The sequence below is a fragment of the Dasypus novemcinctus genome, chromosome 12 (genome assembly GCF_030445035.2).
Source record: "Dasypus novemcinctus isolate mDasNov1 chromosome 12, mDasNov1.1.hap2, whole genome shotgun sequence".
Classification (NCBI taxonomy): domain Eukaryota; kingdom Metazoa; phylum Chordata; class Mammalia; order Cingulata; family Dasypodidae; genus Dasypus; species Dasypus novemcinctus.
This window is the reverse complement of record NC_080684.1, coordinates 22,068,781-22,081,436: the sequence shown is the minus strand read 5'-3', so window position 1 is coordinate 22,081,436 and position 12,656 is coordinate 22,068,781. Positions and strand designations below refer to the sequence as shown.

At 53.8% G+C, this 12,656-nt stretch overlaps 1 protein-coding gene across 2 annotated transcripts in view; it reads right to left on the bottom strand.

Annotated features, from left to right (window-relative positions):
* The window catches only part of ANKRD52 (ankyrin repeat domain 52), a 19,784-nt gene extending 7,128 nt beyond the window's left edge, over positions 1-12,656 (bottom strand). The window contains exons 1-24 of one of the 2 annotated variants that reach the window (XM_058307984.1): positions 12,508-12,623; positions 12,115-12,198; positions 11,593-11,671; positions 11,277-11,347; positions 10,572-10,573; positions 10,034-10,232; positions 9,429-9,516; positions 9,155-9,297; positions 8,626-8,838; positions 8,285-8,363; positions 7,927-8,041; positions 7,639-7,721; positions 7,414-7,531; positions 5,150-5,218; positions 4,829-4,969; positions 4,668-4,748; positions 3,087-3,198; positions 2,826-2,897; positions 2,333-2,534; positions 1,971-2,058; positions 1,779-1,896; positions 498-717; positions 225-312; positions 51-134 (exon numbers count right to left, since the gene is read on the bottom strand). In XM_058307984.1, coding sequence (XP_058163967.1) covers positions 51-134; positions 225-312; positions 498-717; positions 1,779-1,896; positions 1,971-2,058; positions 2,333-2,534; positions 2,826-2,897; positions 3,087-3,198; positions 4,668-4,748; positions 4,829-4,969; positions 5,150-5,218; positions 7,414-7,531; positions 7,639-7,721; positions 7,927-8,041; positions 8,285-8,363; positions 8,626-8,838; positions 9,155-9,297; positions 9,429-9,516; positions 10,034-10,232; positions 10,572-10,573; positions 11,277-11,347; positions 11,593-11,671; positions 12,115-12,198; positions 12,508-12,534 — 2,576 coding nt within the window. In that variant the 5' untranslated portion in view covers positions 12,535-12,623. Of the gene's footprint in view, positions 1-50; positions 135-224; positions 313-497; positions 718-1,778; positions 1,897-1,970; positions 2,059-2,332; positions 2,535-2,825; positions 2,898-3,086; positions 3,199-4,667; positions 4,749-4,828; positions 4,970-5,149; positions 5,219-7,413; positions 7,532-7,638; positions 7,722-7,926; positions 8,042-8,284; positions 8,364-8,625; positions 8,839-9,154; positions 9,298-9,428; positions 9,517-10,033; positions 10,236-10,571; positions 10,574-11,276; positions 11,348-11,592; positions 11,672-12,114; positions 12,199-12,507 lie in introns of both variants that reach the window. The other variant, XM_004466121.5, reaches the window with a different exon arrangement.

The window sequence follows — 12,656 nt, the reverse complement described above, 5'->3', positions numbered from 1 at the left end:
GAGGATGCCAGAGGCTCCTCAGGCTTCTCCCTATGGCTTCCGCCGCTCACCGTCCTTTGGCATCTCGGCTGTTCACAATCTTGGCACCCAGAGCTCCCAGCAGCATCTCTGTGGTGCTGTCCTGGTTATTAATTCTGGAGGAAGAGGAGGAGGGATCACCAGGAGGGGCAAGGAAATGGATTGCCTGTCACACGCCGTGCCACTGAGCGAGAGGAAGGACTTACACTGCACAGTGCAAAGGAGTGAAGGGGTTTCCTTCCAGGTATGAAAATGGGCTGTGTTCAAGTAACAACTCCAGACAATCTTCATGTCCTGATATGAGAAAGCAAGAGGGGTGACGAAGAGAATGCTCCCTACGTCAGCCCTGTCTCACCTCTTGACAACGCCCTGACATGTCCAGATGCAGCTCGAACCACCTCCCTTGAACCACCCACTCGACCTTGGTCTCTGTTCTTGTCTGCCTTCCCTCACACCCAGCACAGCGCCCAGACTCTCACCAGTGTAGGAGGCCCAGTGCATGGGCGAGTATCCGCTGTAATCCACCCCTGCGTCCAGGGGGTCTGTGGAGAGGGCAGCCTGCAGCAGGGTCCGCAGCACTGCAGTGTGGCCACAGGCCGAGGCCAGGTGAATGGGTGTGCGGCCCTTGAAGTCTCGGCACAGCACAAACGCGTCGTGGTCCAGCAGGGCAGCCAGGCAGTCCTCACAGCCCGTCACTGCCTGGGGGTGACACGGGGGGTGTGAGGGCGGGAGGACCCACCTCTGGTGCTCCAGTTCTCGTTTTCATAAGCCTGAGTTTAAGTGTTAGGGTTTTATGTGTCCTTTCCTCTCTCTACGCCCACAGACAATCAGGATGACAAGAGTCAATCCTGGAGCTCTGGAGTGGGAGAGCAAAGGGAGAGTATGGAGGACTCAGGATTCAAGCACTGGACAGTGACAGAGGGAGTTCACAACCCAGGAAAGAAGGAAACCTCACGAGGGAGCCACACGATCAGCCGTGCTCAAGGCCGCAGGGGGCTAAAGCCTACAAAAGCATGGTGGTCCCCCTGAGCAAAATGAGCAGAGGTCAGGCCTCAGAGCAGTGGAAGCACCTGGGATCCGCTGGGCAAGTCCCTGGACAGAAGGAGCTGTGTAATCGAGGGCGTCCGATGATATACTGAGGGTTCCCCCACAAACCCTTGGATGACAGCACATGCAGGGGGCAAAATTCCAGGCTTATCCGAGAGGACATCCATTTTTCAAACCTGCTACAGGTTTGAGAGCCAAACTCTAGAGTACAAGCAGTGCTGGGGAATTTTAGATTTTTGGTTCACTCAGAATACAGAAATCGGTTTAACATACAAGCCATTGGGGTGAGACTTCTGGATTACATACATGTAGAAATCACGATGACCACACATAGGCCTAAGTCGTATTCTAGGCCTGCCCTAACAAAGCCTCGGGGTGGGGAACAGAAAGAGACTAAGGAATCAAGTAATGGAAGGCAGGATGACCTGGGTGACGGTGCCACCGTCCAATGGGATAGGGTCAGCAGGGCATCGTGGGGTAGTCTGGGTGCTGAGCATGTGCTGGAATATCATATGTGATGGTAAAACAAGGTACCAGGGAGATCAGCTGGAGATGTCAGGCACTCATCATGGAACAAACTCAGGAAGGCCCGAGAAGAACCTGGGCACAAAATCCTTGCAGCTCACCTGCTAGACAATCTTACACCCTACTGCTGGTGGGCTCTGTGCCCCCACATCGGCAAGTGACCTACCCAGGGCGACAGTGGCACTTACCCCGCGGTGGAGGGCGGTGCGGCCCCGGAGGTCAGCAGCATCAGCTGTGGAGCCCTTCTCTAGCAGCAGGTGTACGCAATCCACGTGGCCATTCATGATGGCCAGCATGAGTGGGGTTCTGCAGGAGGGGCAGGACAAGTGAGGGCCCAGCAGGGGTGGGAACACCTCCGCCCCACCCGGGCCCACACTCACTGTCCATAGGCATCCATGACATCTGTGATGTCAGCTCGTTCCCCACTGTCTATCAGCAAGTGCAGGGAATCAGTGTGGCCAGAGGCAGCTAAGGAGAAAGGAAGCCCGTATCAAGGAGGTGTTGGGAGGAGGGAGGGAGGCCGAGTTGAACCTGAAGGACTCGAGGGTCGAGATGATGGGAAGACCTGGTGTAAGGAGAGGTCTTTAGAGGTAAGAAGCTACAAATCAGGACTTCAAGTTTCCGTCCTCTTCACCCTGCTCCTACTCCACTCCCCATCCTGACCCCAATCAGTAGGGATCTGGGGACCAGTCTCCAAGGCCTGCTTGGCACAGGGAGAGCAGCAGCCTAAGGGGGCACTAACCAGCAGCATGCAGGGGTGTCCACTTGCGCTTGCGCTCCTTGATGAGGGCAGAGGCGCCGTGGGCTGTGAGAACCTCCACACACTCGGTAGAGCCTCGCTCAGTGGCCAGGAAGAGCGCGGTCCGGCCCTTGTGGTCCCTTACATCCAGATTCACCAGCGTCTCGGCCAGCGTCTTCAGGGCTTCACAGTGACCATTGTAGGCCTGGATGGGCGTAGGCAACCAACGGACATGGCTTGGGACATGCCCCCACCCCTTCCCTGCCCCTACCCTGCTCTCGGGGCCCCCAGGAAGCTCCAGACAGAGGTCCACCACAAGCTCAGCACATAGGCCTCTTAACCGGCACTATGCCCACCCCCTCTGCAGACCACTGCCTGCCTGTCCCAACCCCACAAGAAGGCAGGAGAAAGGACAAATTCAGAAGTGCGTGGGCCTTCGTGTGGGCTTGGGGGCAGGTAGGGACAAGGAAGGAAGAGAAGGAGACTTAGGACTCACAGCTAAGTGCAAAGGGCTGACTGGAATGGTGCTCTCCACATCCTCCAGGCAGTTAAAGGACATTTCTAAGAGCTGCAATGGACAGGACAACACGTACTGAGGTTCTGAACTCCCCAGATAGTACCCCTTGCCCTTTACTCACAGCAATCCCCTTAGCCCCTTGATCTAGAGACCACTCTCAACTTCCCATCTCAACAGACCCATAGGCAGACTGTGTGCCCATCCCTGTCTCCCTCCCTCTGGCCAAATCCCAACACATACCAGTTCGAGGTTCTGTCTGTTGCCATAGGCGGCTGCATAGTGCACAGCTGTGTAGCCCTGCCTGTCCCGCAGGGAGGGGTCTGCACCATTATCCAGTAAGAACTCCAGACAGCTGGGGAGCCGGGGAGAGACTGTGAGGCAGGGCCAGGGAGAGGCAGAGGAGCAGGACTGGGGAGCCCCTCTGGGTCTGCCTGGCTGACACCCACCCGCTGCTCTAGGCAGGCTCTCAAAACCCTGCCCCTTCTTCAACCCCAGCCCCAGAACCACTTCTTCCTCAGGGTCTGCTCTGCCCCACTGTGGCCGCACAGCCCTCCTTCATCCTTTGATCTCTGTCTTAGAGAACCTAGAGCACAGCGATCACCTATCAACCTTCTGCTGATCGACGTGCGTTCCCCAGACTCCCGGCTTGCTGACTCCCTGTGTAGAATGCCTTCTCCTCACAGGCCACTGGAAGAAGTCCTTCTTGTCTCACACTCAGTCCCTACGTTTCTTCCTGTGAGGCCTTCCCCGACTTGCCAGGCAGGTGCCTCCTCCTCTGTAGTCCCCTGGCACCCCTCCCCACACCTTAGTATGCCCTGGAGAAGCAGTAATGGTGGTAGTAGTAGCAGTACTAGTAGTGGCAGTAGTAGCAGTAAAATAAAGTATTTGGCCCTCGTTATGTGCCAAGCACTGTTCTAAGCACTTCAAGTGTATTAAATCATTTAATCTAATGAAACTATGAAGTAGATACTCTTTTTATCCTTACTATGGTTGAGACAATCAAGGTGCAGAGAAAGTAACTTGCCAAAGGTCACTCAGCTGAGCCTCTTGGAATGTAAGCATCATTTTTTGAAAAAAATGAATATTTTAGAACTGTTTAAGATTTATAGAAAAATTGTGAACATGGTACAGAAGGCTCCCATATATCCTGCACAGTTTCCCCTATTATTAACATCCTACCTAAGTAGGTCTGTTTATCCTTTTATCTATCTCTTCCACATGATTTTAAGCTTCCAAAGGGCAGAAATTTGGGGTAATTCATCTTTTTTCCTTAACTCCTAGCATAGTACTTGGTACCTAATAAGTAAATACTCAATGCTTATATGTTTGTATGTTCAGGTTTTCTGATTTCTCAAGAAGAACATCCATCCATTCTCGAGAGAAGAAACTATCTCATAATTTTGTCTTTACCCACAGTACTCAGCACAGGGCTAAACCCAGAGTGCTCAAAAAACTGCTGGGTGAGCAGAGGTGACTCAAGCGGTTGAGTGCCTGCTTCCCACATGGGTTCGGTTCCCCGTGCCTCCTAAAAATTCAAAATCAAACAACAAGCAAAACAAATGAAAAAACCAACTCAGGGGAGCAAGTGAGGCTCAATGATTGAGTGCCAGCTTCCCACATACAAGGTCCTGGGTTCATTCCCCTCCCCCAGTACCTCAAAACAAAAACAAAACAAAACAAAAACCCTGCTGGCTGACTGGCTGGCAGGACAGCAGCAGGTGTGGGGAGGAGATTCAGAGGAGGTGGGAGAATGGTAGGACGAGAGCTGGCATTGTTGGGAAGCCTGAGAAGCGGACCCCAGGGGCCTTGCCAGCTACTCACAAGAAGGCCTCCTTCCTGCGGGACTCCTTCAGTGGCTCGTCCTCTTCAGCATCATGGCTGGAAGCTGAATGGGGCTCCGCTCTGGGGGAGAGAGAGTGAAGAAGCTGAGGGGTGGCTTGGGGAGGTGAGCAGGGCTGAGAATCGTCAAAGGGGAGTCTCACCTCCTGTATGTGTCGGAGGCGGCAGCATAGTGGAGGGGAGAGCAGCCTTTACAGTCGGCCTCGTTGACGCCTGCGCCAGCCGTCACCAGTGTGACCGCACACTGGTAGCTGCCGTTGGCGGCTGCATAGTGCAGTGGGGTCCTGAGCGAAAAGTGAAGAGTGGGGTGGGTAGAAGAATCAGGGATAGATCTGAATGCAACCAGATGTGCAGCCAAAAGCCAGTTTGTTATAGTCTCCTCACCTAGTCTCCAACCTCCCCACCCCTACCATTTCTCTCTCTTTTCAGACATTCCCCAGGTACATCCCCTCATACTAACATACCTTCCAAATTTGTCTCTCCTCCTCAAGTCAGCTCCACTGCTCAAGAGCAAATTAAGACATTCAACATTCCTAGAAGGCAGGAAGATGAGGGTTAAGAGGGTGACAGCTTCAAGAAGCTGGAGACCCGGGGAGGGGCAAAGGAAAGATGGAACTAGACAGCCTCTTCCGCTGTGACCAGGGGAAGAGATCAGGGCAGGAAAAGGAAAACTGCAGCAAACCAATCAGGGCAGGAATACTATTGGCCCAGATACTTCGGGAATAAAGGTTTGGGTCACCCGACCAGGCAAAGAACCGTGACCGGCTGAGGTGCTTGCTGAGGGTGAAGGGAATAAGGAATGGTAGTGGAAGAAGGGAGTCATAAATAGGAGCTCTGACCACATGACCAGTTACAGAAACAAGAACCGCAATGGTTATGAATATTTCTTCCTTGTTTTGTTTTGAACATGTTTCTATATATACATAAAGCAAATATCTTTGCTTTCTTCCCTATTTCATTCCTTCACATAAGTTGTATTAATTTTACATTATGGTATTTAAGTTACAGGATATCAAGTTTAAGAGTGAATATTACCCAAGGACTTGCCTCCTCTTCTGGGGAAAGAGTTAGTGTGTTTCTGGTTGTACAGAGGACAGCTGAACTATGTTAGGTGAAAAAGTCTGTTACTGTTTTTATTTAGAGATTTAGTATGGTTTAAGAATATGTATAGAGGGAAGCGGATTTGGCTCAATGGATAGAGCGTCCACCTACCACATGGGAGGTCCAGGGTTCAAACCCAGGGCCTCCATGACCCGTGTGGAGCTGGCCCATATGCAGCTAGTGCACACAAGCAGTGCCCTGCCACGCAGGGGTGTCCCCTGCGTAGGGGAGCCCCACGCGCAAGGAGTGGGCCCTAGGAGAGCCGCCCAGCACGAAAAAAGTGCAGCCTGCCCAGGAGTGGCCCCCCACACACAGAGAGCTGACACAGCAAGATGACGCAACAAAACAAGACACAGATTCCGGATACCGCTGACGAGAATATAAGCGAACACAGAAGAACACACAGCAGATGGAAACAGAGAGCAGACAACTGGGGGGGGGCGGGCAGGGAAGGGGAGAGAAATAAATAAAAAATGTTTTTAAAAAAATTAAAAGAAAAAAGAATATGTATAGGGAAAAAATAAATTAAATAAATAAATAAAAGACTGTGTAGGGAAAAAGCTGTGGCTCAAGCAATTGAGCTCCCATTTACCATATGAGGACCCGGATTCGATCCCCGGGACCTCCTGGTAAAAAAAAGAAAAAAGGTGTCCCAGGCGGCGGACTTGGCCCAGTGGTTAGGGTGTCCATCTACCACACGGGAGGTCCGTGGTTCAAACCCCAGGCCTCCTTGACCCGTGTAGAGCTGGCCCATGCGCAGTGCTGATGCGCGTAAGGAGTGCCCTGCCATGCAGGGGTGTCCCCTGTGTAGGGGAGCCCCACGCACAAGGAGTGTGCCCCGTAAGGAGAGCCGCCCAGCGCGAAACAAAGTGCAGCCTGCCTATGAATGGTGCCACACACATGGAGATATGACACAAGATGACATAGCAAAAATGAATAGATTCCTGTGCTGCTGACAACAGAAGTGAACAAAGACGACACAGCAAATAGACACAGAGCACAGACAACCAGGGTGGGGGGGAGAAGGGGAGAAATAAATAAATAAATCTTTTTTTAAAAAAATTATATGTATATATTAAAAAAAAAAAAAGGTGCCCCAGACTTGTGCAGAAAGGTGCAAGGCATAACAACAATGATGCAACCAGATAGGGGCAAAAAAAAGAATATGTGTACAGGTGCTAGTTGTTTGGCCAAGGAAGCACTGCCCTGTTACTATAAGGCTATTTCGTGGATTTAAATCATCCCTAAGTTGATTGCATCTCTGACTGATCACATCTACAATCAACTAAGGAGACTGCCTTCAACAATGAGAGAAGTCTCATCCAATTAGTTGAAGGCTTTAACGGAAGTGACGATTTCAGCAGTCAGAAGAATTTCCATCTCTACTTCAGACAGACAGCTTCTCCCGGGAAATTCATCGAAACCTTCCTTGGAGCTCCAAGTTACTAGCTTACCCTACAGAATTCAGACTTGCCCATCCTCATGGTTGCACGAGCCAGTCCCTCCTATAATATCTTATAATATTTATGTTTTACTTATATATATATATCTCCTTGTTGGTTCTGTTTCCCAGACCCTGCCCAGCTCTCTCCTCCTCCAGGCCTCAGAGAGAGGCAAGCGAATTCACCCTCCAGAAGCAGCAGCATGAAGACAGGTGCGGCCAAGGTTGTCAGGCGTATTGATGTCGAACCCAGCCGAAAGTACGTGCTCATTGCTGAGTGAAGAGACAATGCTGTACAGCTGACCTGGGGGGACAGATCATCACAGATCACATCAGAAGGCGCTGAGCAAAGGCGGAAAGGCCTCTGCTCTCCTACACGCTTTCCCAACCCACCGGCCAAGGAGCACATACCTGAGGAAAGAAGCTTACGACAACAGTCAGAGAATCCAAAGAGAACAGCTAAGTGCAGGGGGAACATGTCATGGATGCCGCGCCTGGGGAGGAGTCAAGGGACACGGTCCTTACATCAAGGAGAGCCCTCTTTTCTGTTACCCACCACCAGCCCAGGAGTCAGGGAACAAGATGGCAAGGTCCTCCAGATTTCCCTCTGGCAAACTTCTTTGGACCTCCGTGTCTGACACGAGAGGTCAGTGTACGTGGGAGGCAGCCCGGAAGTTGGGGTCAGGGGCTCTGACTCACCGGGCAGTGTCTGCGCCATTGGTCATGAGGGTGCTGATGAGCAGCTCGTGTCCGTAGCGAGCAGCCACATGCAGTGGCGTGTTCCCAAATTTATCGGCACAATCAATCTCACTGCCTGAGAGAGGGAGGCATACAGATTTCTCAGGTTTAAGACCACTCAAGTTAGCTACCATTTATTGAGCGCTTATTGTGTGCCAGGTGCCAGGCTAAATGTTCTACATAAGCCTTCAGGGACTGGGCAGGGCAGTGCGGGGGGGGGCTCATTTCCACTTGCTCAGAGCTCCATGTGCCCATCCGGGTTGGAAGGTGGAGTGGGAATTTCTAGGGAGGAGCGAGCACAAGTCTCCTGAGTCCGTACCATTCTGGATGAGGATCTGGGAGCGGGTGAAACGGCCATGGATGGCAGCCATGTGCAGAGGACTTTTCCCTTCTTTGCTCTGTGGAAACACGGTGTTTCATTCAGTGCCAAGAATGGAGGATGCCCTGCTCCCCTTTCGAAAGGCACATCTATGAGGACAGAGTGGCCGTAAGGGCATCTATCTTCTCAGCCCACACTCTCCTGAGTTCCTGGCAAGGTCAGATCACCCCAGGAGGCAACGGACAATTCCCCAGGAGGGTTATTTCAAGGGGACAATATGGTCATGATCCCCAGAGCCACTTTCCTCTCCCCCCTGGTCTAAGCTGCGCCCCTTCAGGCACCTGGTAGTTGACATCAGCCCCATTGTTGACCAATAGCTCCAAGCAGAGAGCGCCATTGGTGGAGACTGCGGCCACATGCAGTGGCGTGAAACCCTTGTCATTTGGCTGGTTGACGTTGGCTCCTGCATTCACCAGTTCGATAGCCACAGCATCCTGGCCTAGGTAGCAGGCGATGTGCAAAGCTGTGTTTCCAAAAGCGTTGAGCTCATCAATCTGGATTTCCAGGGGTGAGGGGAAAGGGGTAAGGAAGGCATCAGTTTAAACAAGGTGGAGGCTGGCACATATAGCCTAGAAAATCCCAGAACCCCAATGACTGTCTCAACCCCACCCCCAGCCCCTCAGCCCCAGTTCCTGATCTAAAAGACTGAAGGCACTATTATTTCAGGCACTATTATACAGACCCTCTCATGACACCCTCCCAACCTCCCAAAACCACACCAACAATCCCAGCACCCTCACATCTTCCTAACAGACTCTGACCTCCAACTCCATGCCCTTAGACCCCAACCCCCATGCCCAGTGCCCTGACCTCAGCCCCCATCCGGAGCAGGTACTTCACCACTTCAATCTGGCCACTGGCAGCAGCAGTATGGAGGAGCCCGTAGCCTTTGCGGTCCTTGCAGCCAAGGTCTGCTCCCCGGGCCACCAGCAGCTTCAAGACCTCCAAATGCCCTGGAAAAAAGAGGGCACTCTCTATGTGGCTGCTAAGACCCTGAGCCCCTCTCCAAATGCCACAGTCCCAGACCCCTGCCCTAGGGATCCCACAAGTCCAATTCCTGCTTTTCCTGTGAACTCTTCCTCACCTAGAAAAGCTGCCCAGTGCAGAGGCTGCCGCTCCTTTTTGTCACAGACATTCAGGCTGGCCCCCTTGTTGAGGAGCAGGTTCACCATCTGTTACCAAGACATGGAAGACACCTGTTCAGCCAGGTCCATACCCTCGCTCTACCTAGGAGCAGAGGCCCCATCTCTGAAAAGGCAGAGGCAGGCTAATGCCTCTGCTCTTGTGCAGAACAATCTCAAGAACTGGAAGGAACAGAGGAAGCAGGAGCGTGCAGTCAGATTTGGAAGTTCAAGGGACTCTCAGGGGAGTCATTTGGTTGGTGGTTCTTACACTCTCCTCAGTCTCTGAAAATGTGCTGAAAGACATGGATTCCCTCCTCTGAAAAAGGCATGTATGCAAACATTTTGTACGCAACTTTCAGAGGGTTCATCAACCTCCCGAAGTCCAAGCCAGGAATTTCCAACCATTCATTTGGTGTTTGAACCCAAGTGATTATATAACCGCCTGGGCTCCTGCACTACACACATCCCCCACCCTGGGCCTGGTAGCCCAGATGCAGGGAGCGGTGAGTAGGAAGGTAAGGAAAGGGAAGGCATCAGGCTGGCCCTGGATTCGAACGGTCCTTACCTCGAGATGCCCGCTGTGCACTGCGTGGTGCAGGGCACTGCGCCCGCTCCTGTCAGCCACGTTGAGGCTGCTCAACAGGGGTGCCAGAGCCTCAGCACACTTGGTGGCCCGGTTGGCAGCGGCCACATGCAGGGGTGTCTGCCACAGCTTGTCCCGGGCATTCACATCCGCTGAATGCGCCAGCAGCAGCCCCCAGCACCTTCTGTTGAAGGGCAGGGGGCAAGGGAGAAGACAGAGGGGAAGCAGGAGGTAAAACAACAGGAAATGGAAATGGAAGCAGGAGTAAGTCAGCATGGCACACACAGCCCTATCTCTCCCAGCACAGAGTCTCTCCTCCTCATTTTCCCAATACACCTCACCTCTTAATACCTACTTTTTACCTTCTGGGTTTTCTTAGAGCATAAAACTTTCCTTACCTTGCTGAGGAAAACAGGGATCCCTTCCTCTTCCTCAGGCAACCCCAACCCTGAAAATCTTCACTCTTACATACAACCGCTCTCAAGCAAACCTACACACGTGAAGGATCCCAAATTCCCACTCCTTCTAGGAAAAACAAACTCTCCTGCCACATTAGTGCCCTGAGCACTCTCGTCCCGCCCTTTCATAGTCACCATGATCACTTCCATTACTTCGTAAGGAAATACTACGATACTGGTTCCCCTTCAAAACCCAGGCTAAGTTGCCCCTCCTAACCACCACCCACCTCAATCCCATAGGCCTCAGCCCCTCCCTCTAAGTGGCTGTCTAACCAGGAGGGAGGTCTCCTTTTTCTTCTCTCCAGGATTGATGGGAATAAGGTACAGGACCTAAATAATAAAGTAGGTTTCACCCCTCTGCTGTCAGCTTTTCTGCTGCTTGAGGGGCAGGGATGCAACAGATCACTACCCCTAAACCTACACGCACACACACCCATCACAACGAAAGAAATCCCAGTGCCTGGAGGGGGATCAAACTCCAAGGTGGCCCCCCAGGGAGGGATGAGTCACTCAGGCCTGGCAGCAGGGTCCCCTGCAGTCTGCCAGCCCGGTATTAAGCTCTCCCTGACGTCATATCAGCTGGCAGCACTCAGCCCCCTTTCCCAGCCATTTCTAGGGGTAGGAGGGAGAGACCAAGGTTTGTTCTTCTCCCCATGTAGGGGTAGAAGAGCTTGTAGGGCAGAGGACTGAGGCTCTCCAGCCCTTAACTTCCACTATTAATCAGCTCATCGTTTCTGGAAGGGTGAAAGGAGGTGGGAGGCCTGTACCTCATTTCGGGAAGCAGCAGCACGATGAAGAGGGGTCAGCCACAGTGTGTCCTTAGCGTTGACATTAGCACCTGTGGGGATATAATTTCTTTTTCTGATGGGAAGTGGGGAGGGGAAAATAAGCCAGTATTCAGGTCAGGGAATGTGGATGGAGCTGAATCTCCCCCCCCCCCCCAGGTCCTCTAGCACCAAGGAACACCCTTGGATTAAGATGGGACATTAAAAGAGAAAAAGAGAGAGAGAGGGAGAGAGACTCCTCCCCCTGCCCATCTTCTCCCCTCCCACTGTGCCACACCTTCCAGCTCCCCACTTTCACCTGACATCAGTAGCAACTGGAGGATGGGGACATCGCCTACGTAGGCAGCAGCATGCAGTGGGGTTCGCCTCTCTTGGTCCTGGGAGGGCAGAAATGAGGAGCAGCTGTGGGGAGAACTACGCGGCTGAGGGAGCCCAGTTCAAGTCTTGGTGCTCCAGACCCTTCCCCACCACCTCTTCTCTTGGACTCTGCAGCCTCCTATAACCTGGTACCGAGTAAAGACAAGCACCTAGGGAGGGTGGAGTCAGGGCCACGGGCCCGGGAAGCCGGCTCCTTCTTCCAGGAGAGCTGGGGGCGCTGCAGACCCCCATGGATGAGAAGAGAACACCTTTTTTCGGTATCCCCAGCCCCACTGGCCTGTGCTTCGAGCCTAACCAAATACAGAGCAGAATCCCGCCCCAGGAAGGAAAAAGCCGCGGCCTCAGCCGAACCGGGTGGCACGAAGGCGCCGGATTAGTGGGGACGGTCCCGAACACCGGAGCGCGGATTCCGGGTTCGCCATCCTCCCTGCTCCCAACTCACCAGCACATTGATGTTCTCCTTCTGCGAGAGGAGGGAACGCACTTCCTCCACATCTCGGCTAAAGATGGCCTGGACCAGGGGCGGCTGCGGGGAGAGCCGGCGGTCAGAGAGCGGGCAAGAGCGGGACCGAGGGAGGGGGACCGAGGTTGGAGGAGGACGTCCCTGGAGGGGCTCCGCCCCGAGGGTCCTGCCTGCGGAGGGTCCCTGTGGTGCCTCCGCCGGTCGCCAGGTCCCCAAGGGCACCGGTTTGGATGAGGGGAGCGCGGCGTGGGGCGGGGCGGGAGCCGCGGGAGCCCCGGGCTCCGGCCCAGCCTAGGCCGCACATCCCCGGGCTCGCGTGGCGGCGGCGCTGGGCCCAGGAAGGAGGAAGCGGGGAAGGGCAGGCGGGCTGACCTGATCCGTGATGCTGAGGATCCCCATGGCCCGGCCCGGGCTCCGTCCGCATCGAGCTCCCGGCGGCGGCGGCGGCGGCTCCACCGGGGACACCGAGCGGCCCAGGCGGCGGCTGCGGCGGCGGCTGCGGGGAGAGCGCGGCCCCGCCT